Source organism: Silurus aristotelis (assembly GCF_946808225.1).
Source record: "Silurus aristotelis genome assembly, chromosome: 28".
Taxonomy (NCBI): Eukaryota; Metazoa; Chordata; class Actinopteri; order Siluriformes; family Siluridae; genus Silurus; species Silurus aristotelis.
In genome coordinates this window covers 5,696,650-5,719,466 of record NC_139601.1, presented here as the reverse complement: position 1 = coordinate 5,719,466, position 22,817 = coordinate 5,696,650, and the positions used below count along the sequence as shown (strand labels likewise).

The following is a 22,817-nucleotide window of genomic DNA, read 5'->3' as shown; positions in this document are numbered from 1 at the left end:
GACATCACCTGTCATAACAAAAAAAAAAAAAAGCACTGCAGATTTATGGAAGTGAGAGTGTGTACCTTGATCTTGAAATCATCCTGACTTGCAGAGGACTTCATTTGAGAGTAACTGGGACAAAAGGTAATAGATATATAAAGAAATATATATAAAAATAATCAAAGGTCAATCAGAGATAAAAAAAATCCATTAGTCATAGCCAGAAGATTACCTTGTTTCTGAGACCTGGCTAAACTCGGACACCTCCTCGTCTGTGCTAGCATAACCATTTTCTGTGAGAAATGAACAGAATTAAAAAGATCTGCATATTGTGAAAAAAAGATCTCAAAATGAGGATAATTTTTTGATGAGTGATGGCTATGCATGTGTTAAGTTTCTGTGTCTACGTGCAAATGCCAAAGTAATTTTCTATTCCTAACAAATAGAAAGCAAATCCACTTTGCCTTCTTTCAATATGTATCAGTTTGAATGTACACACCCTGTTGGACATTGTGAATGAGCGCATGTAACTCTGGGATACACTCTGCCTTCTCCCGCAAGGCATCTAGGATCATGTGATTATGGGAAGAGCCAATCATGTCTGTCTGTCGCAGCTGTCCCTCGAGCAGCCTGATCTGGGCTTCTTTCTGAGCCACCTGTAAATTCTGTACAGAAACATAAACGCTCAGCACGATCTGCATTTCATTACATTTAATATACGTGTCCTGATCTGTGTATAACAACAGCACAAAGGTGTACAAACTGTGTAATCCCTGTGACTCAATGCCACAGGGTGCATTAAGGCATTTTAACTTTCTTCTGGTGGAAAAATGAAAGGAATAAAAGAGGAGTTTAATCACTTTATCAATGGAGGCCTTCAGAAAATGGTCCAGAAGGTGACGAGCTTCGGTTAGGGAGCAGGAACTGATGACCACTGACATGTCCAGTGAGTCTAATTCATCCTATAGAAATGGACTTTAAGTTTTAGACATAGACAACAATTTTTGTAAATTTCCAGTATTTCCTTTGTGGAATACCGGTATGTAATACAACATCATACTTATTTACTTCTTAGTATTTGGTACAGTTTTTGTAAATACAGAATTTCATTTAATAGGAGAAAATTATGTTTTTTTCTTTTCTTTTTTTTTTTGCCAGGCACTAAAATAAGGAGTTAGCTTCTTTCTTTGTTTTTTTTTGTTTTGTTTTGTTTTGTTTAGGTTTTTTTTTACATATTACCAAATTTGCATTCTTACTTCATTTCCAAATAAAAAAAATCCCACACTATATTTATATTTATAGAAATATTAGTTATATTTTCAGAAATCCTTAATAAAGCTCACTTTGTGTTAAAACATATATTATATAATCTCTGAGCAGACACTAACCTTGGTCTCTTCAATCTGTACTATTGTGGCCTGGCAGTCTGACAGGCTGTCGTTGATGTAGTCGATGTTGGCATTGAGCACTTCGATTTCATCATTCATCTCCTGAACAACTCGCTCGTCCTCCTCTTCTCGAGGCCCTTCGGTCAGGAGCTTTTCTCGCTTACGCAACAGCGCCTCCTGCTGCATGGACAATTCCTCCCGTTTCTGATAGAGAATCGATTTAAAAAAAATAATGTTAAATCGACATGTATAGCATATTTGAGAGATAGATAAATAAACATTTTCGGCATGTTCGTTTGTAAAATACGAAAATCAGAAATTCATGCAGACACTACCTTTATGAGACGGTCCATGTCGGCCTCTACGTTGGCAATGGTCATCCTCTGCATCACTATATCCATGACCCTCCTCTCCAGAGCCTGCCATTTTTGCCGTGCCGTCTTCGAGAAGCTGCTGCTCACACCCTTTCTCTGTAACTTCTTCCTACCACTGGAAGATGAAGACCAAGATGGTTTATACAAGACAAAACATTGGTATATATTATAGATATATATACACACACATACACTATGAAATATCTTGAGCATAGTACTTTCAACTTTGTACTTTGTTCTTTGTTTGATTATTTGATCTTTTATTATTTTTTTTTTATTTATTTATTTTTTTAGAAAAAGCCGCACTAAAAGTACACTTCTTCTGAATTTACTGTATATTAAAAAAGAAAAAGACACTGACTTGGCCAGACGGGACATTCCTCCCCCAGATCCCTCGCTCTCTCCCAGGTAGCCATTCAGCTTGTTGTTCCACTGGCGGACGATGCTGGAGACAGAACGGCTAGACTCGGGTTCTGATGACGTAGTGATGGAGGTGGTGGCTGAAAGCTCGACCCCGGAGTCTAGGCTGGGTGGTCGACGAGAAACGCGCCCTCCCACGCGCTCCGACATGGGTTTAGCCATACGACGCAGAGCCGTCACTTCCTGAGTCTTTCTCCTGAGGACGATCTCCTGCTGCCGCTTTTGTGACTCAAGAGAACGGATCTGATACTGTAGGCAGGGTGAGAAATGTCAGAATGCATGAAAAATACTTATACTGAATTATTAAAGGGCAACTTTTAAATAATTTCATCAAGTATCAAATATAATGAAAATAAATGAGTAATATGCAACATTTAAGAGAAAAGGTGAGTGAGATTGGCAGAAATCCAACACAGGCATGCAGTAAAACAGAAACGAGCAAGACTGATAATGTTATGATGCAATGCAGTGTAACCTCTTGCCGTCGCTGTTCCTTTTTTAGCTGGGCGATCTCTCTGTTCCTCTTGGCCTCGATCATCCTCCTCCTCTGCTGCTCCTCTTTCATCTGCTTCATCAATGCCACCTACAGAGGAAGGAACAAACGGCACAGTGACAACTGATACTACCATATAACTGACTAGTCTTTCCCTCTAGGTGGCAGCATTTCTCTATATTCTACTTCAATCCTACCTTGGCTTTCTTCATCTCCGTCACTTCAGCCTGAAGCTTCTTGAGCTCTCTTTCATATCGGCCCTGGTTCTTCAGCAGGCGAGCGTGCTCCTTTTGCGCCGCCTGCAGCTTCATCAGATCCCTGTTCATCTCCTTCAGACGCTTCTCATACTCTGCCTTTACCCTGTTAGCCTTTTCCTCGGTGTAGTTCTCCATAGACACTGTTAGCATCAAATTCAGTGTGTGATTAATAGGCCATGTGGTTACTCTAATCAATATAAAAACACTATGTGGCAAAGACTCACTGAGGTTCTGAAGTACGCGGTCTCTCTCCAGCTGTGTATCCCGAATCTTGTTCTGCAGCATGATGAGCTTCTCCTCGTATTGGAGTTTTAGTGTCAGCAGCCGCCGCTGACTGTTTTCCAGCTCATCGATTAGCTTCTGCTTGATCTCGATCTCACATGTCAGGTCTGCCAGGTCGGCTTGGAGGTTTGCTGAAATAAAAGAAAAACTAATGTGAATCTAAATCCCTTTCCAAAAAAAAAAAAAAAAAAGATATCTGATATATAAAGCAACCCTGCAAACCTTTTTCATCAGAGTCTGAATCGGAGTCCACCAGGCTCTCATCGCTGTCAAATTCTTCTTCCTCCCTGATCTCCTCTTCCTCATCCTCCTCATCCTCCTCACAACCACTTTCCTCTTCAGGCAGAGGGTACATTCCCTCCTGAATAGAGACAGAAAATGAATCCACAGTGACATTATTACATGCTGCTTTTTCTGTATTTTAACTCTTAAGGAATCTTAAGAAATGTTCTCTGACCTCTCCTGGCTCGTTATCCGAATCGCCGTCTCCGTTCTCTCTGCTCTCACAGCTCTGCCCGTTCTCCTGAGCCTGGAGCTTTGCTCGTTTCTTCAAGCCTTTCTCCCTTTCAGGACTAAAAAATAATGACACAGCACTCTTACTCTGATCAGAAGGTGTTCAATAACGCTTGAGAACAGCAGCTCTAAAATTAGGCCAACAATGATTCTTGAAAAAGGGCCAAGACTAGTTTTGTGACGGCAGCACAAGAGGTGTATGCACAATCGCAGGGAGCACCAACCTTCATAAGTCAGTGTGCCAAAAGATATCCTCCTGTGTACATCGGGAGCTGTGTAACTGGTGCTATTCTAACCACGTGTTACCCTGTCTGTGATTTCATCATTGACAGCAAGTTAAAACACCCTGTCACCAAGTTTCTCGCTGGAAACAACACGATCTCACTTTCGCACGCATCCTACTCGCCAGATATGTCTCCTGTGGACTTCCAGCTCTCCCGAAGATCAAGCTCAAAGGTCGCCGGTTTGGCACCATTGCGTAGATCCTGTGCGAACAGCAGAAGGTTTTTGACACACTTCGAAAAGAAGACTCCCAACACACATCCCAGAAGTGGCAGGAACTCTGAGAGTGCTGTAATGCTGTGATAGGGGACTATTTTGATGGTGTGTAAACTTAGATAAATAAAATACTTTCTTGTAAACAGAGATAGTCTCGAAACCTTTTGATACCACCTTCATGTGTACGTTAACATTAATGGAAAGAGTGTCAGCAAGTTTTCCATCACATGAAAGTCGTCAAGACTTAAACATGACAAACTGTGTATTCTTGGCCTTACTCTCCAGCAGTTATAACAGAAGTTAGAAAAGAACCTAAATTGTCTTTCAAACATTTCACATTGTTCATGTAACAATAAATGGATAAAAAATCTGACATGTCATTCATTAAGGTAAGTGTGGAATAATCTGAAGGAACATCTTAGTCATTACTTATTATCCCAGAACAATAATCATGTACAAGAGTGTTTATTCTCGACACGAGATACAAATGCCAACCATAGGACCATAAATCAAAAAGGAAACCACTGCCAAACACCAGTAGCATGGATTTAACACTCTCATACAAGCAACAGGTTAAGCATACGGTTAAGGTTATAGAACATATATATATATACACACAAATATATACAAGTCCACTGAATTATTCAAACTAGCACTACGGAGCCTAGGACCCAAATTAAAAAATGTCCTCGTCCATAAAGCTCAAGTTAGAACCGGTTTATGACTCTAGACCAGTCAAGAAGTTGTCTAACAATGATTTGAATAAGGACAGACCAATGAAAGGAGAGATTAGCTGCTGCTTCTGCACTTGATCAGTCTGAGTCATCCTCTCCCTGTCTCATAACACCAGCAAGAACACTGAGGATCAAAGAGCTCAGCTATTACCTGAAGCCTCTTTCTCATTACAGCCAAATTAGACTCCTCCACTGCAGTGAGCTCTCCTACCCTTCCCTATTACACCGAGAGATTTACGGAGGAGGATTCATATCTGTGCCAGACTGTTGTCCTCTGCATTATTCAGAGACACGGATGTTTAGAATAATCTGCACACAAGCCTGTCAGATAAATCTGATATCAGCATGGTTTATAGCTGGATGTGTTATAGTTCATTCCAACACACACCAACTGCTTCTTTAAAGAGTTATGGCTTCTAGTTTTGCTACGAGCGGTAAAAGAATTACCAAGTAAAATTGATTCATTCATTTATCACGGGTAAATTCTTGGCCTTGGGGCTAATTTGTATTCTGCGAAAGCAAAGCAGGAATATATGGCTCTAGGGTCCCCAGTTGAACTGCTGAACTGATGTCCATGTGGAGTTTCCAACCAGCCGAAAACATCTAATAGAGGATTTGACTAAACCAAATGACTCCTAGATGCCATTTACTTCCAGATGTAGTAAATGTGTGTACATGCCCTGCAAGGAACTGATCCAGGGTGTATTTCAACTTAAACTTAAATATTGCAAGCGATTTTATTAAATATTCAGTTCACAGGCATTCGCATAGTAAAGTTTTGTTGTGAACGTGTGCCGTATCCAGTTGCATGGACATTTATAGTTACTGTTTCTCACCTCTTTCGCCTCTGATTCCTCTCCTTCTTCTTCAGCCTCTCGATGTCCAGCTTGGCTCGCCGAAGCACGTCCGTTATCTCGGCCTCCATGGAAACGGACGGGGAGGAGCCCAGGGGGTGTCCGGGTGAAGGTGCAGGATAAGGAGAGCGAGAGGAGAGACGAGACACGCTGCGTCTCAAAGACTCGTTCATGGCCTCGCTCTCCAACAACTTAGACCTGAGAAAGACCGAACGACATTTACATCCCATCGACAGCGAGATGTTTTTGGACAAAACTGTTTGTAAAATGATCATAGTTTACATAAGCTACAAAACTACTGTATCTCACCTGAGTTCTTCAATCTCTCTGATGTAGTTTTGGATCAGATTCCCAATCTCCTCGTTAGATTCCCCTGATGCAAGTGGAAGAGCGTGAGCTACGTTTATAACAAGGTGAAACAGCTTGAAGAAATCATGCGTAGTTGCATCATGTACCTGTCTTGGTAAGCAGCAGGTTGATCTCGTTGGTCAGGAGTTGAGTGACTCGAGCGTTGAGATGGTCGATTGTCTCCTGCATTGCCTTCACGCGCATGCGCAGGGTGTCGTTTTCCCTCTGGAGCATGGAGTTCTCCTGGAACAGGTCACTAAAGCCTTCTGAGCCGTCCTCTCCGGCCACACGCTTTCCCTGTGTAGGGGTAGTGACGAACAAACAGAAAGGAAGTAAATTGTGATTAATGATAGAGAGAAAGTCGCTCTGAAGTATCTTCATTGATTGCTTTCGGTCATTCTTTATTCATGAGTTAGTACTGTTTCACTGAGGTTAATCCCCTCACTGAGCTCCTGTTTCTCAACACTACTGACGCTCACCGCTAACCACCAACATCATAGCGCTGTTCAGTTACCGCTATGCATCACTGAGCTGACAGTTAAGTGAGATCCTAAAAACCCACATCCTTCTCATTTTTTTCCGCACGATGTTCCTTTCAGTTTTGCACCCCAAGCATAATCTTTAGGACAGTGGACTTTGTGTTTATGAGTAACATAATACACTGCACTGTCTCATAAACCTCAAGACATAAAAAAGAAAGAGGGTGGTGAGGGAACAGCTATATTTTTTTATGTTACCATGGAAGTGACAACACAAACTGACATTCAACAACAGTTAAATGGACAAAATAGGTCCTTATAACAGGAAACGCTGTCATGTTTTTATTCCTTAATTAGGGCACATGCGCCACAAGGTGGCGCTAAGTAGTTCTTCTCACCTTAGTGGTTCTTTTAGTTTATTTCCCAAAAATCTACACTTAATATCTACAGGGACTCAACTTAAATCGTTCATTTACTGAGGTGTCCTTCATCGTAAGTTTCCTCACCGCTTTATACTCCATGAGCTCCATCTGCAGACGCGCGATCTCGGCCCGCAGTGCGCTGATTTGCTGGCTGGTTTTGTCCTGGTTAACCACCACCTTGTTTTTGATGTTGCGTGCCCTGTTAGCGTACTTCAGCGTGTTTAGGGTCTCCATGAAATCCCGGTCCGAGGGGCTCACGCATGCGATCATCACTGTCTGACTATTGGCAAGAGGTGAGACAGTTGTAAGGAAAATTACAATTTAGGCCACACCCATTTTGAAACACAAATATTTTGTACGCTTGTCCGTGTTTGTGGGCCGTGTTTTCAGTCGCTCATCTATAATTCAGAAATTATTCTTGCATCTCAGCTCATAAACGTCTATGCGTGCACGTATGGGTGTGTATGTGTGTGGTCAGTCTGCTCATACTGTGGGCGAAATATCGACCATAGTGTCATATACTTTCACACACACACACACACACACACCCATACACAAACACACGTTCATACACACGGACACTGCTGCATGCGTGCATGCATGCATTAACCTTCAAATGAGTAGGAGAGTAACAATGTGTTCTCTGTACATGTGCAAGAACACTGCGTCACAAATGAAATCTTGGAAAATGCGTGCTTGTTTTCACTGGCGTTTTTGGCCAAACATCTGAGGACACTTATGTCTCGGATTTCTTAATCGTACATGTTGTTTCTGGAAGTAAACATGAATGCCTTTGTGTTACCTGTTCCCCCCGAGCGAATCCTGCAACAACCGAGTGAGTTTGGAGTCTCTGTAAGGCACATGACCAGCCTTCTTACTCTGATCTCCCAGCGCACTGATCACATTACCCAGCGCCAACTGCACACAAATACACACACACTTCATCACACACCTCGTCACACTTCATCACACTGTTTAGTAAGTAATATTAAACTCTTTTAAAGGGGTGCCATTTAATACTGATTAACTCAGTTACAGCAACAATAATGTCGGGCTCTGATCCAAACCGAAAGAAATTGCTCATCTTAGAGTGCTTTTTCTCAATTCAATTACCTCCAGCGTGCCCGCCCTTGTCCCGACACAGCCAGCATATTGATCATGGTGCGAACCGAAGTATTGTCGCATCACAACAAAGTGCTGACTGCATCAGAAAGCTGCGTAGCTGCCATAATTAATTCCAACTGAATGAAATTCCCTGATGATGCAAACGTTTTTTTATATACGAGTCATAAATTGATGGAGCTAGTTTAAAAAAAAAACGATATAAAAGTGTTTTACCAGGCCGCAGTTAATGGAAATGCCCTCTCGTGCCCGCTCGCCCGTGGCTCCTGTGCGTTTCAGCCGCTCCGACCCGGCCAGATCCACAAAGTGAAACTTGGCAGTGAGGGTTTCGTACTCGGCCTGGGACATGGTGCCGTCGCCTACACCGTTTACTTCTGCACTCACAGAGCCGTTCGCCTTTAAATAAAGACAAAGAAGCATAAAGAACACTTTTCATCTGTTTATTTGAAGTGCTATCAGTAAAAACAGATAACAATCTCCTTTTTATATGAGATCTTTGTTATTCTCTTTATATCCAATAATATCTTAATAAATATTTTGCCACAGCTTTATTCTCAAATCGGATTGGCCAGAAGGTGTGGATTAATGTTTATAACTTTAGATCTGATGGTATTTCCAGTTTTATGTAAATGTGCTTTTTAATATACTTTATTGTTTATTGTAACTTACAAAACCACTTTCATGGAGATAACACTATAAAATTGGACAAAAAAAAAACGCTGATATGATTATTTTTGGACGGAGTCTCCAGCACTTTTTCTGACACATGAAGGTGTTCAGGGGAAATGGCTTTGTGTTTTCGTGGTTCATACGCATACAGACTATATAAGCAAAAGTATTAGGACACCCGTCATGCATTACTCTTCCCCAAACGGTCACCACAAAATAGGTGGCAAACAATTGTTTAGGACGTCTTTAGATGTGGTAGCATTAACTTTTTTCCTTTACTTGAACTAGGAGACCTGAACATGTTCCAGCATGACAATGCCGCTGTGCACAAAGCCAGCTCTATGAAGGTTTACATGGGTTGGAGAGGAAGATCTTGAGTGGCCTGCTATAGAGCTCTGACCCTAACCCTATTGATCACCTTTTAAAAGTGTATTTATGCTGACTGCACCCCAGGCCTCCTCACCTAATCTACAGCTTGTGACTGAATCACAAATCTCCAAATGCACACTGCACAATCTAGTGGAACATCATCTCAGAACAGTGGAGGTTATTATAACTGCATACGCAGAATAAATATTGTATGGGATGTTAAAAAAAACACACAAATCTTATGTTCAGGTGTCTACAAACTTTCATTTCAGGACAATCAATTATACAGAATGAACTTTAGGGTGGTCCTGTTGTGGGTTATTCCTAAAGTAATTAATATATTGGTTCATACCAACTGGGTTTGAGGACACACTCTCATCTGGCACAGGTAGATGGTGAAGATGGCATGAGAACGGGAGCTCTGGGCATTCATCTGAGTGCTGGCCGTGGTACGGGACAGAGCACCAAGTTTCAGACACTGGAGGAGCTGAGAGGTACACAACAAGAGAATTCTGAATGATATGTTAGCTAAACAAAGATTTCCATCACATTCCCCTTTACAGAAATCCTGGTCCATTTTTGAAACTGATAGGAATATAGGAATATTTCAAGTGGCACAACCAAAGCAGCTTCATTCTTCTCCAGAGTAGGTACTTTCTGTGCAGATAATGAACTAATAAGCTTGTCATACAAGCATCTGCCTATGTACATAATGCTTTGCTTTTTAGTTCATATTTATTTATATAGCGCTTTTTAACAGTAAACAAAGCTAGCTCTATTAAGATATGTTATACATTGGTGGGAGTGGAAGATCTTGTGTGGTCTACTTTAGAGCTCCAACCTCAAGCCTAGCGAACACCAATGGGATGAACTCAAACACAGACTGCACCCAAGACGTATTGTCACATATTGTCTGCATTGTGTTGTAAAAGCAAAACAGGGATGTGGTTCCTGTCGTGTGGTTTTTCTTAGTACAAATACAGAATCCTTTCAGATCCTGCTCATTAATGTCAAACTCACTGCTTAACTTCAATAATTCCCACATTTAAAGAAAACCGTAAGGTTTGACGCAAAAGTTATCAGACCTCTTTCTCTGAGCTGACCAGACGCGAGGTCACTCCTGATGTGTAGATGCCTCCGCTGCTGTCTTCGTGGATCTTTATGTTGGACTTCCTGCCAGAATCGCGGGTACTGTCAAACAGGTCCAGGATCTCCTCGTTATAAAGCTGCAAGGCAAACACACGCACTATGATCCACTACTGACCAAAAGGTTAATATTCAAAAGGTCAGTGACTACCTTTACCGAGCAATCAGTAAGTGAAACCTGATCATGATAAATGCTGATGACTCTGACCTGCATAGACCCAATGAAAAGAGAAAAAAACAGAAAGAAGATTGCAAGAAAATAGGTTTGAATCCTGTGAGTGATAAAAAAAAGAAAAGAAAAAAGTAACGTGATTGCATACTAGGAAACAAGAGATAGAGAGCAAAAGGGGGGTCCTCTAATAGCATAAGGGGCCATAATACCAGCCCTAGGGACAGCTCCATTCATTTACAGCAACAGAGATGCTTTTGAAAAATCCCCTCAACAATTTGCTGAGACAGACACCCGGGGAGAGGAGAGCTGCCCGCACCAGATCAAACTCAGCTGCAGGGTTAAAACACAAACACGACGGTTTAAACTGATTACCCAAGCTTCATTGTGTGTGTGTGTGTGTGTGTGTGTGTGTGTGTGTGTGTGTGTGCTCTGTCTGGTCGATGACAGACCTCCCTGGGCTTTCACTTAGACTGTCATCAGGTTTTCTGTATCTCTTTCGATCCTTTTCAATTACTATCTCAGCCTGTCTGGCTCCTTTTCAACATGCTCCTTCCTCCATAGATGATGGGATTTCCCTCTGTGCCAATTAAAACACCAGCGAAGCCGTAACTGTTTTGTTATACACCTATACTTAATGACATCAAAACAGAATCATGACCCAATCCAACTCCAGAGAATAATAAATACCCAACAACAGATACATTACGACACAAAACATTAAGGCACAGGTCATTAAGTGAATGTCATACCTCTAGAAACTGGGCGCTGACTTTAAACTCGGGAGGGTGTGTGCCGTTCTCTTGGGCCTCCGTTTGCCGTCTCTGAATGCCCTGGAAGAGTTGACGCACAGCCCTTGGGATGATCCCCTGTTCATCCTCACTCACAGCCATATCGAAGCCCGTGCCCATGGTGTACGTCTTCCCTGAACCCGTCTGCCACCATGGAAACACAGACAAACAAAAAAAATTATAATTCACACAAATGTCAACAAAGGCACAATATAACAAACAGCATGTATTTGGGAGATTCTATATCAGAGATCGTTTGATTAACTTTTTCTCAATAATTTGTACACAATATGAACAAAGGTTTATGGACACCTGATAAGATTCAAATGTGCTTTTTGAAAAATCGCATTCTGCATTTAGTTCCCATTTGCGGTTATAATAACCCCCACTCTAATGGGAAGATGTTTAGATTTTGGAGTGTTCTTCTGGAGATTTGTGCTCATTCAGCCACAGTAAATCAGGTAATGAATTAGGGTGAGGAGGTCTGGGGTGCAGTCGGTGTTCCGATTCATCCTGAAGGTGTTGTATTGCAGGCCACCCAAGATCTTCCACTTGAACCCATGTAAACCATATATTCATAGAGCTGGCTTTGTGCACAGGGGCAATATGATGCTGGAACAGGTTCAGGTTTTCTAGTTACAGTGAAGGAAAAAAATCCACATCCAAAGACGTCCTATACATTTGCGTGCCTCCTGTTTTATAGGAACAGCTTGGGTAAGAAACACATATGGCTGGAAAAGTCAAGTGTCCCAATACCTTTGTCTATATATTATATTATATATATTCCAGATAAAAAAAGCCTAAATGTTAGTTTAGTACGACTTCTCTTTAATCAACAATACAAATTCGAATACTATTATTATCTGCAGCATAGTTTTTACACAAAAGCACACGGTCTTATTGTTATATTTAACAATTTAACAATGGGTAATAGAGTACAGATCAAAACAGTGACAATGAGTCACATATGATTTTACACAATACAATCACATACAAAAACACGCTGGTGATTTAAAGATCGCACTCTCTAATATACTCTCCATTTTTGCTCATTTCCCAAGTATGTTCAATAACTAAAAAAAAAAAGCAGAACAAATTAACATCTTCTCCAGTATGCACACAGATTTTTTCCCCCTCCTCTATTGAGTTGAGACTGTAGTGGTAAAGTGGAGTGTGTGATGAACTACCCTGAAAGGCCTGGTCTACATACAATGGCACTCAGCAAAGCTGTCACATCATATTGACCTTTTAATGAGATCGGCCATGAAGTCTGCACAGCTTTTACAGTACTTCAGCCTTACTTGCTGGAGAAATAGGAGTCTAGTGCAGCAAAAGGCAAGTAGTAAGCACGGAAAATGGGGACAAATATTCAGCGGAGAAAACGGATTTAAATACCCATGGCCTTTAAAAAAAAAAAAAAAAGATTTTACGGAAAAAGCAGAAATTTTAAGGTCATTTAATTTCTGCTTCGCGTGTGTTTTGCAAACATTACCTGTCCGTAGGCGAATACTGTAGCATTGTATCCCTCAAAGCAACCCTCGATAAGCTTGTGGACGCAGGCACTGTAGACTGTCTGCTGATGGACGTCTATGTCGAATACAAAGTCGTATGTGAAGGCTTTGTCTTTACCCAGCAGCACCTGGGGCTCGCCGGGGGTTACGGAGGTGCAGACGTGGCAGCCCTCGATCTTCTCCTTCGCCATTTGAGGACGAATCCTGCCGGGAACACGAACATGTACAACGATTACACATTACACATGTGATTCATCGACTAGTGAATGTAGTTGACTAATCTATGTAACCTTTGCACGATCGGCGGCAAGGGCGTAAGAGAAATGTAGATCATTCGATCAAACAATCAGCAAAAAGCCTAAAGAGATCATTAGGTTAATCAATGGCTGAGATTCCATAAGCACAATTAATGGAATTAAACTTGAAGTCCATTTCCATTAGCCGATTTTATTTACACATTTCTTAATTAACCTCAACAATCACGTGCTCAAAGTCAGGAATAAATCACTTTGCACGAAACTGCTGATATGATTAGGTGATCTATAATAAGCGTTTAATTATTTTTGGATTGGTTTGAAGAAGTTGAGTCCCAGAACCCCCAGCTGTGTGGTATAAGCTTCTTACTATGATGAAGCCAAAAGCAGATTTACTCACAACTCCATCCCCCTACTGCACCCAGCTGAGCACCCGCCCCCTCCTAGCCAACACACACAGACTCTCGATTCCCCCCCAACATTGTGCCACAAAAAGAAAAAAAAAACCTTAATCTTGCTGTTACACGCAAGACACTTGCCCCTAGTGCACCCACTTCAGCAGACTGAAATGTGTTTAATAGCTGATAAAAAAAAAGCAATAAAACTTGTACATCAATGTTAACTAGTCAGAACAGTATCAGCTCAATGAGCCTGCTAGGTTTCAGGAAAACTTCGTTCCAGTCTATTTTTTTAAAATGGCACAAAAATCCGGAATTGTAAAAGGTTATTTCTCGTCTATATGTTATAAATACATCCACCATGGTGTGCATGCATTTCTAATTCTCATATGCTTTGATCATCCATTTCACAAAAGAAGCTGTTCTGTACATAATAGATGTCCTCGCTTACATTTTCCATTTGTTTACTTTAACCAAGCATGTGTGGAAATTAGTTCCACTTATTCGCTTTTTCTGTGCTCGATGACCCACAGATCTTTCCACCCTAGAATTGGCATTAAATCTGCAATCCTAGCCACCTTGCTTGTCTATACACACCCACGGGCCACACACACACACACACACACACCTCTCCACGACCCTCCCCCATACTGCTGGTTGCTGCAGTTCCTCAGGCATGAACTAAGCTTAACGCCTCCATCAGTGCCTTTTGACTGCAACACAATACAATAAGGTCTTCAAAGATGCTACTAAGAAAAACTAAGCATTACAACGTGGCCAAGATGGATGGCAATGAGGTCATTACGCTTGAACTGATCACTATAACCACACTACCACTTTCAGAGATAAAGCTCTTATGAACAAAAGTTTGTGGACATCATACTATAAGATTCGTATATGCTTTTTGAATGTCCCATTGCACAGTGAGTCCTTATTTGCTGTTATAATAACCTCTTCTGGGAAGATGTTTCACTAGATTTTGGAGTGTTCTTGTGGAGATTTGTGGGTATTTATTCAGCCATAAGAGTGTTAGTAAAGTCAGGTGTTGTTGTAAACTGAGGAGACCTGGGGTGCAGGTCAAAGCTGTATAGCAGGCCCCTCAAGATCTTTCTATGTAAACCATATCTTCATAGAGCTGTCTTTGTGCACATTGCCATGCTTAAATAGGTTTGAGTCTCCAAGTTCAAGTGAAGGGAAGATTTTATGCTACATTGTAAAAAAATTTAATAAATAAACATCCTTTACATTTGTGCACCTTCACCTGTGTGGCAACAGTTTGGAGAGGAACCACAAATGTCTGAAAAAGTCAGGTGTCCCAACACATTTGTCCATATAGTTTCTATTTTTTGAATGCTTGAGTCCTATCGATGGTAAGATTCACATCGCATCGGTGCATTGGCATAAATGCAGAGCAATGTGATGCATCGTTTTTTTAGCATATTTGCATAAAAAAGAAAAACACACAAAAAAACCAGATGCGCTTTTTTTTAGATGCGCTATATTTTTATTATTTAGAAAGTGACCAATAATTTATGACCAATATTTTACATCAAACTGATTTCTCCTCGCTAAACTGTTTCCTAAACGCGTTCTGTCCTGAGAGTCACAGAAAACAGATTAACATGGCAGAGCTGCATCTTCCTGGAGCCAGAACAGCAAAAGAACTCTGGTTTTAACTCCTTTTTTGTTTTTTGCAGTACAAAGGCCTGTTTGTGAAAGGGCCATGCGTTATAAGTCAAAAAGCACTTAAGTAAACGTATGAAATACTAGTAGATGTTTGCTGCCTGTCTGAAACAAAGAAACAAAAGAGAACTTTCTGTACAATATTGAATGGCATAGCATCATATTTTTTCCACTGCATCGTATTGCATTGAATCACATTATATTGAATCCAATCACTGCATCGTAATTGGGGTGAATCGAATCAAATCAGTAGCTGCTTTATATGCATATTTAATTTATAGTGTCGTTGGACATGCGTCGAGATGCGAATCGCATCGGCCTCAGTTTTGAGAGATGCATATCCCTGGTGTGTGTGTGTGTGTGTGTGTGTGTGTGTGTGTGTGTGTGTGTGTGTTTTGTATTGGCAGCAGATGTACCTCACTAGGTCATAATTATGGTCTCAGAAGAGGCAGGGTGTCTGAAAGGACACACATTACACGCAGGTGTATGTTTCACTTATAAATAAGATAAAAGCCGGATGTCAGGTGTGATTCACAGACAGCATTGAGCCCTCAAGTTCTTGTTAAAATTGATTGATAGAGAAACTTGACAGGTGCACAAATTGATCTATTGTGGGAGGATACAAAGCACTATAAATCAGCCTCAAACACACACACACACACACACACACACACACACACACAGGATTACTGGGATCTGCAGACGGGGCCTGACAGGAGCATTTCCTGATATTTCCTAAGAGTCTTTAAGTAGCCACTTTTGACTGGGATGTCAATATTAGCATGGCTTTAAGCAGCGAGGATATGGTTTGGTCAGGAACCTGTGACAGACTACTACAAGTAATAAAAAACAATAAATCAATTGACGGTCATTCATTTCCTATCAATCTGTACGACACAGGACCCCGAGAATGCGATATTGCAACACAAAGAAAAATCGGACGCTATCACGATACTGAGAGCTGCTAAAATCAGATCATATTTGATGTTCAAGTCAATCAGGAACTTTTGAGTTTATAAAATAAGTGGAAACTGTATTTATTGTTCGACATACTCCCCTGCTACATTTATACACTTGTCCTAGCGTTTAACCAATGCCTGGTAGGATCCGGCATAGAAAAGTTTGTCCGTACGCCTGAACCATCCCAGGAGAGCCTTCTTCACTTCGTCATCAGGGCACCACCACGACCGGGATCGTCACTGACGGCCAACTTTGAAATGTTTACACCATTCCAATGTCTTACTGCGGCTAAGCGTCTCATCACGTACAGTGCTTGTGTACGTCTTCTGTAGATATCTGTGGGTTTCACGCATTTGTTTAGAAGAAACTTCTTCACCACATGCAGTTAAACCAACACTGTTGCCTGCCATCTTGTTAACGGCCTCTGGATTGACTCACGACATGTACGCAACCTATCAGTAATAGGACACACGAACGCCGGCACGCTAGCATCCATTTTTATACCAGTAAAATGTAAAGACTTACATTTAAAACACATTTTTAGTCAATTTAGAGTGTTAGAAAAGTCCCCTTGACCAATCAGACTGAAAGAGACTTTTCTAACAATCTAAATTGACTAAAAATGTGATGTTGATATTGTCAGGTTTTCTGTATGGAGAGTTTTATTTGAAAGGAGTCTCCAGTGTGAGTGTTCAGGAAGAGGTTTTCTCAATAACATAATGAGTAGACTTTCTTTTTTTTTCTGATTGATTACTTGCCAATAGGAGCATATTCCTTCCACACAGTGTGTCAAATATAATTCCATTCAATTTTTACCAATTTCAATTTGCGTGAATACCAGGCGCAAATCCTTACATAATCTTTCCCATCGTTTTTTTACCTCGTCTGTGACCCTCGTTCCTTATCCGTCTCAGAAGTCTCTGTATATCGCACCGTCCCCTTGTTTAGAACGACTAAAATCTGAAGCACACTGACACGTTGATTTGCGGCAAATACTTCACACATCAAACTCCGCTCAGAAACCCAGGTACTAAAAATACATTTCACACCTGAGTCTCGCTCACACGAAAAATGTCTGTTACAAACAGCTTTTCAAAAACGAACAGGAAATGTATGTGCTTTTTAGGTGAAGATGGCTGAATCAGGTCCTGTCTCATTTCATTCCTATACCAGCTAATCTCATGCTAATTACATCCGATTACAATCGGTTCATTTGAATGTCCGGAAAAAAATCTCGGAAAAGTAATTAAAAGTTTCCATGACAACTCAGCTCTTCTTCTGTTCCCTGGGGGGACGGCATCATAATGGAGCAGCTCGAGTTTTATCAGCATCAATCTGTAATTAGTCTTAAGCATCTGATTGAAAACATCAGTAGCATATCCGTATAAGCCATTTATATAATACAGTATATAGACAAAAGTTTGTGGAGACCTAACTATAAGATTAGTATGTGCTTTTTTTGAACATCCCTTTTTATTATAATAACCTTCACTCTTCTGGGAAGATGTTCTACTAGATTTGGGAGTGTGCTTGTGGAGATTTTTGCTCATTCGGCCACAAGGGTTTTAGTAGTCAGGTACTGATGTAGGATGAGGAGGCCTGGGGTGCAGTCAGCATTCCAGTTCATCCCAAAAGTGTTCAGTAGTCTTAAGGTAAGAGCTCTATGGGGGTGATCTTCCACTCCAAACCATGTAAAGCATATTTTCATGGAGCTTGCGTTGTGCACAGAGGTATTATCGTGCTGAAACAGGTTTTGGTTTCGTAGTACAAGTGAAAGAAAAATGTAAATCGAAAGGCATCCCAAAGAATAAATACGCCTCCATCTTTGTGGTAACAGTTTGGAAAAGAACAAACATATGTCTTAAAAAGTAAAGTGTCTCAATTTTGACTTTTATCCATATAATGTATGTATTTCAGGGAAATGAACTAAAACAGGAGCGCAAGATTCGTTCATCACTGTCAGAATCGTGACCTCTGACTTTCTGGTTTGGTGATGAAACATGAATGTGAGAGATACGTGCTGCTGTCTGTGATACTCAAGTACATGTCTGGGTTGCTTTTTGAGCATGTGTGTTTGAGGAAATCGAATCCAATGTGTCATCACTTTGCTTTGTGCATTTCCGGCCTATAAACTGCTCTTTCCTTTTGAGTAACAAAGCAGCGACAACCACAAGGTCGCAAACTTAAACGGCTCTTTCCTCCTCAAATGGCAAAAAAGCTTTATAAAATAATAATAATTATATTTTGTATACAGTATTTGTGCATATGTTTATATAGTTGCACAAGTGCAGCACAGAAATACACACACAGAACAAAATATAGATATTATAAAATGACTGACATGACAGCATACAACATTTCTAGGAAATTGAGTCACTAAGAGTGCATTATAAGGGTGTGAAAACACTGGCCTGCATGATTAGAACAGGATCTGAGAGACAGACAGGACAGGCGAGCAAACTGAAACCTTGGGAGCGTTAGCATACTGAATGATACAAATACGCTTCTCTTTTTCAGAGAAGATGAGGCTTGTCTTTTGGACAACACTACCCCGATAATCCTGGAGAGAAATTCTGACAGGTTGAAGAACTCTGAAATGATGAGTTTATGTTTGGTACCAGCAGCATGGCAGGGTTTACCAGTGACAATGAAGGCAGCTTAAATAGACAGCTAAAAGGCCTAAATCATTTAAAGAAACATTCAATGGCACCGGAAAAATCAGGTTTTTTCAATGCACAAGAAACATTACATTAGCGTTGATGTATCACATTAACGCTACACAAAATCTCACAATAACGACAATGTATGTTGATATTAAACCGTGTGCAATATTATAACATCATACTATGTGCAATTCCATACCATGCAAACGTGCGGCAATATCATATTAGGTACAATATGTTTTTAGTTCCCTAGAACCTTTAGAATATTTCATTCGTTTTTCAATTATGTTTCATTTATAATTATTTATTTTCTTGTACCTCGAAGCAGTCCAAAAAGAATTTCCTTCGGGATTAATAAATCTTCAGTAACAACGTCTGATACTAGATTGTACAAGCCTTATTTTGTCGTGCTAATGAACAGAACACATGACATGACATTTGAATGCATTTCATGCAAACTGTGTTCTGAGGAAAACTGCAGCACCTCCTCCAATCGATACAAACGCATTTAGAAATTTGGACAATATAATGGTCGTATATTTACTGCACACAAACACAGGTATGGAGAGGACATGTCACACGAGAGTCGATTCAGCAAGCATGGAGTATAACCAGGGTGCAATTCAATCTGAGCTCTACACTGGTCACCCACGAACACCACCCTGGCCTTCTCTAATAAAGATACAGTTTTGACAACGTAATATCATAAACATAATACTAAGTGGGGAGTTTTTAATTACAGTGGTACTTTTGTTCTTGTATTCGGTCTGAACGAGATTGCATGAGTTGCATTCCTTATAATAAAATCTTCCTTATAATAATAACAATGATGTCAATGATGTTATTTCCATCTACAAGTTGTATGACAGTAAATCATAGCGATGTCTGTTGCCTGCTACTGACGCTTGATTCACTTCCTGAGGACAGTGGTCTTTTTTTCAGCAACCCCTCCACCTTTACTCCTCACACTGCAATAGCAGAACATCAGATCACGGGGAGGAGCAGCACAGGAAACGCTCGGTTTCATTTCCTCTTGTCCTGACAGCAGGCATTGTGTTTGATGATACAAACACAGACTCGCAGCCAAGCTGAAAGCTTTACGTGTTTTCACATCTGTACTGCTTTCATCATATTAGCCCTCACTCCCTGTCTCATAATCTGTATTCATGCACACACACACACACACGCACACACACACACACACACACACACACACACACACACACACACACACACACACACACACACACACAGTGTGTGACCTTGCTGCACCCAGGGACCACACAGCACAATGGCTGATGACATGAACGCAGACGTATTAAGTATTTATCCTTCAGCAGTCCCGGCTATCTTAATAAATTCACATATCGAGCTGCATGGTTGATTCATAGTTGCTGGCTGACCCTTAAACAGTCAACTCATATTTTACTGTAAAAATATAATTATTTTTTATTTATATTTATATATTCAAACAAATTTAAGATTTTGTATTTAAGCGCCTCCACAACAGTCGATAATTCACACAGAGTGGTGCGAAAAAGCAGAAAACATCCAGTCAGCAGCAGCGCTGATAGCAGAGGTCTAAGGGCAGACTGGTTTGAGCTGACGGTACAGTGCAGTAACTCAAATAACCACTCTTTACAGTCGTGATGAGCGGAAAAGCATTTCAGAACGCATGTGCTTGCACTTTGAGGAAATCGGGCTCTCGTGAAAGCTCTTGTTTTCATAAATAGAAATGTTGCATGATGCCAAGTGCATTTCCTTTTTTACAGAATTCGACCTGATGCTACCTTGATGCTTTGGTGATATGAAAATGTAGAGAGAAACAATAGTCTATGATAAATGCTCTATCATTGTCGCTGGCTCTTAGACTGTTATCTCTGGCAACCAGTGGATTTGCATGAGCATGTAAAGGATTTGCACATAATTCCTTTTAGGAAAAGGCTCACCAAGTTTAGGTGTGAGGAGTGTGTTCCTTCTGTTGAATACTCATGTACAGATTAAATAATTCTCATAACACAATTACAGTTTATACCATGTCTTATATAAACACATGCACACACAGCACACAAAAAGAAAAAAGTATTGGGACACCTACCTTTTCCAACCATATGTGGTTCTTCTCCAAACTGTCACAACAAAGTTGGAGGCACACAATTGCATAGGATGTCTTTGGATGCCGTAGCAATACATTTTATTTTCACTTGAACTATGAGACACAAATCTGCTCCAGCATGACAATGTCCCTGTGCCCAAAGCCCACATATGGTGTACACGAATTAGAGTGGAAGATCTTGTGTGGCCTGCTTTTAAACTCTGATCTCAAGCCAACTGAACACCTTTAGGATGATTTGGAATGCAGACTGCACCCCAGGCTACCTCACATCACCAGTACCTAAATGTACTAAAAACCCTTTTGGCTGAATAAGCACAAATCTCTACAAGCATACTCCACAATCTAGTGGAACATCTTCCCAGAAGCATGAAGGTTATTATAACAGCAAATGTGGGCTAAATGTGGCTTCATGTTAAAAAAGCACATACCAATCTTATGGTCAGGTGTCCGCAAACATACAAATAATAGTCTCGCAAATGAGCAAATCCTGCCCTATTCAGACAGGGTTATATATGTGACACCTGTATTACACCTTAATACGACTCTCTTGTCTGGCTGATGTTAAAATAAACAGGATTAAATTGAAATCTGAACGGGGATAAAAACGGCATTCGGTCTCAATCACACACACACACACAGAAAAAAAAACTTGGCTTCTGCACAGTCACCAATCATCAGAAACACATTACCGCGTCGTAATGTTATAACAGGGTGGCAATTCTTATCTCTCTGTTGCGCATTAACACACACACGCACGCACGACTCCTGACACACTCGCACTAAAGCAGTGCGCCGAAGCCAAATGGACCATCAATCTTGCCTGTTTTTTGGGCGGAGTGTCTGAGAGGACTTTTATACTCGGCTTGGTCTCTTGGATGTGCATGCGGTGTACAACCCTCGCCTCGCTTTCTCTCCTCTGGTATTATTACCGTGCCAGTGCAGCAATAAATTAAAAGAAGGCACTAGCAGTAATGGCCAAGGAAAGCTGGCAAAGCTCATAATACTCAAATAATGTTCTAGAGAAGGTCGTTAATATTCTGTTGTAACCCGTTACCATAAAAAACACTCTCTTTTCTGTTCTTTAAAACTGCTGGAAACAAATGTTTGTTTGCTGCCTGGTGTGTTGCTCATGTTGTCTTATGACAATGGCTGTAGGGACAGCTACAGGAACTGTGTTCACGTAGCCAATGAAATCAAACTCGGTAAGTGTCATTTAACTGTTCTAGCATCTGTGGAGCAAAAGAAACACTGCTCTGTGTATTAGATGATATAATATAGAGGCACAGGTTTGTCACACTCCATTTGGAATGTTTCACAGTAAGTCCACCATTTGCTGTTATAATAAGCTCCACTCTTTTGGGAAGATGTTACACCAGATTTTGGAATATGCTTGTGGAGATTTCTGCTCATTCAGTCACAATGGTGTTTGTAAAGTTAGGTATCGATGTAGGATGAAGAGTCCTAGGGGGCAGTCAGCGTTCCAACCCATCCCAAAGGTGTTCTACTGGGTTGAGCTCTAAAGCAGGACACTCAAGAACTTCGATCCATTTTCCAAACCATGTAAACCGTAGCTTCATGGAGCAAGCTTTGTGTACAGGGGGACTGTCATGATGGAACAAGTTTGGGGCACCAAGTTTAAGTGAAAGTAAAATGTAATGCTACCGCATCCAAAGGCATCCTGTAAAATTGTGCTTTATGGTAAAATGTTGTGGTAACGGTTTGGGGAAGAACCGCATATGGCTGGAAAAAGTCATGTGTCCCAATACTTTAATCTACATACTTTGTACATAAAGGTAGGTTTGCTGAAAACAGTGTCTGCTCACCCACACTGAACTGAACTAACAACCACACATAAATCCAGTTATGCGTATTTGTCCCACGCTGTCTTGTGTTGTCTGTTTTGTCTTTGTATGTTTTTTGTC

General features: G+C 40.8%; 1 protein-coding gene across 4 annotated transcripts in view; it reads right to left on the bottom strand.

The window, feature by feature from the left end:
* Positions 1–22,817, bottom strand: part of kif21b (kinesin family member 21B) — a 57,623-nt gene that overhangs the window by 22,802 nt on the left and 12,004 nt on the right. For all 4 annotated transcript variants that reach the window (XM_083533560.1, XM_083533562.1, XM_083533561.1 and 1 more), the window contains exons 2-23: positions 12,803–13,025; positions 11,272–11,454; positions 10,290–10,430; positions 9,557–9,691; positions 8,383–8,562; positions 7,847–7,962; positions 7,129–7,324; positions 6,251–6,440; positions 6,105–6,168; positions 5,778–5,993; positions 3,654–3,768; positions 3,419–3,557; positions 3,139–3,327; positions 2,855–3,054; positions 2,640–2,747; positions 2,106–2,413; positions 1,706–1,859; positions 1,371–1,574; positions 843–944; positions 482–647; positions 215–275; positions 66–114 (exon numbers count right to left, since the gene is read on the bottom strand). In XM_083533560.1, coding sequence (XP_083389686.1) covers positions 66–114; positions 215–275; positions 482–647; positions 843–944; positions 1,371–1,574; positions 1,706–1,859; positions 2,106–2,413; positions 2,640–2,747; positions 2,855–3,054; positions 3,139–3,327; positions 3,419–3,557; positions 3,654–3,768; positions 5,778–5,993; positions 6,105–6,168; positions 6,251–6,440; positions 7,129–7,324; positions 7,847–7,962; positions 8,383–8,562; positions 9,557–9,691; positions 10,290–10,430; positions 11,272–11,454; positions 12,803–13,025 — 3,439 coding nt within the window. The remainder of the gene's footprint in view (positions 1–65; positions 115–214; positions 276–481; positions 648–842; positions 945–1,370; positions 1,575–1,705; positions 1,860–2,105; positions 2,414–2,639; positions 2,748–2,854; positions 3,055–3,138; positions 3,328–3,418; positions 3,558–3,653; positions 3,769–5,777; positions 5,994–6,104; positions 6,169–6,250; positions 6,441–7,128; positions 7,325–7,846; positions 7,963–8,382; positions 8,563–9,556; positions 9,692–10,289; positions 10,431–11,271; positions 11,455–12,802; positions 13,026–22,817) is intronic.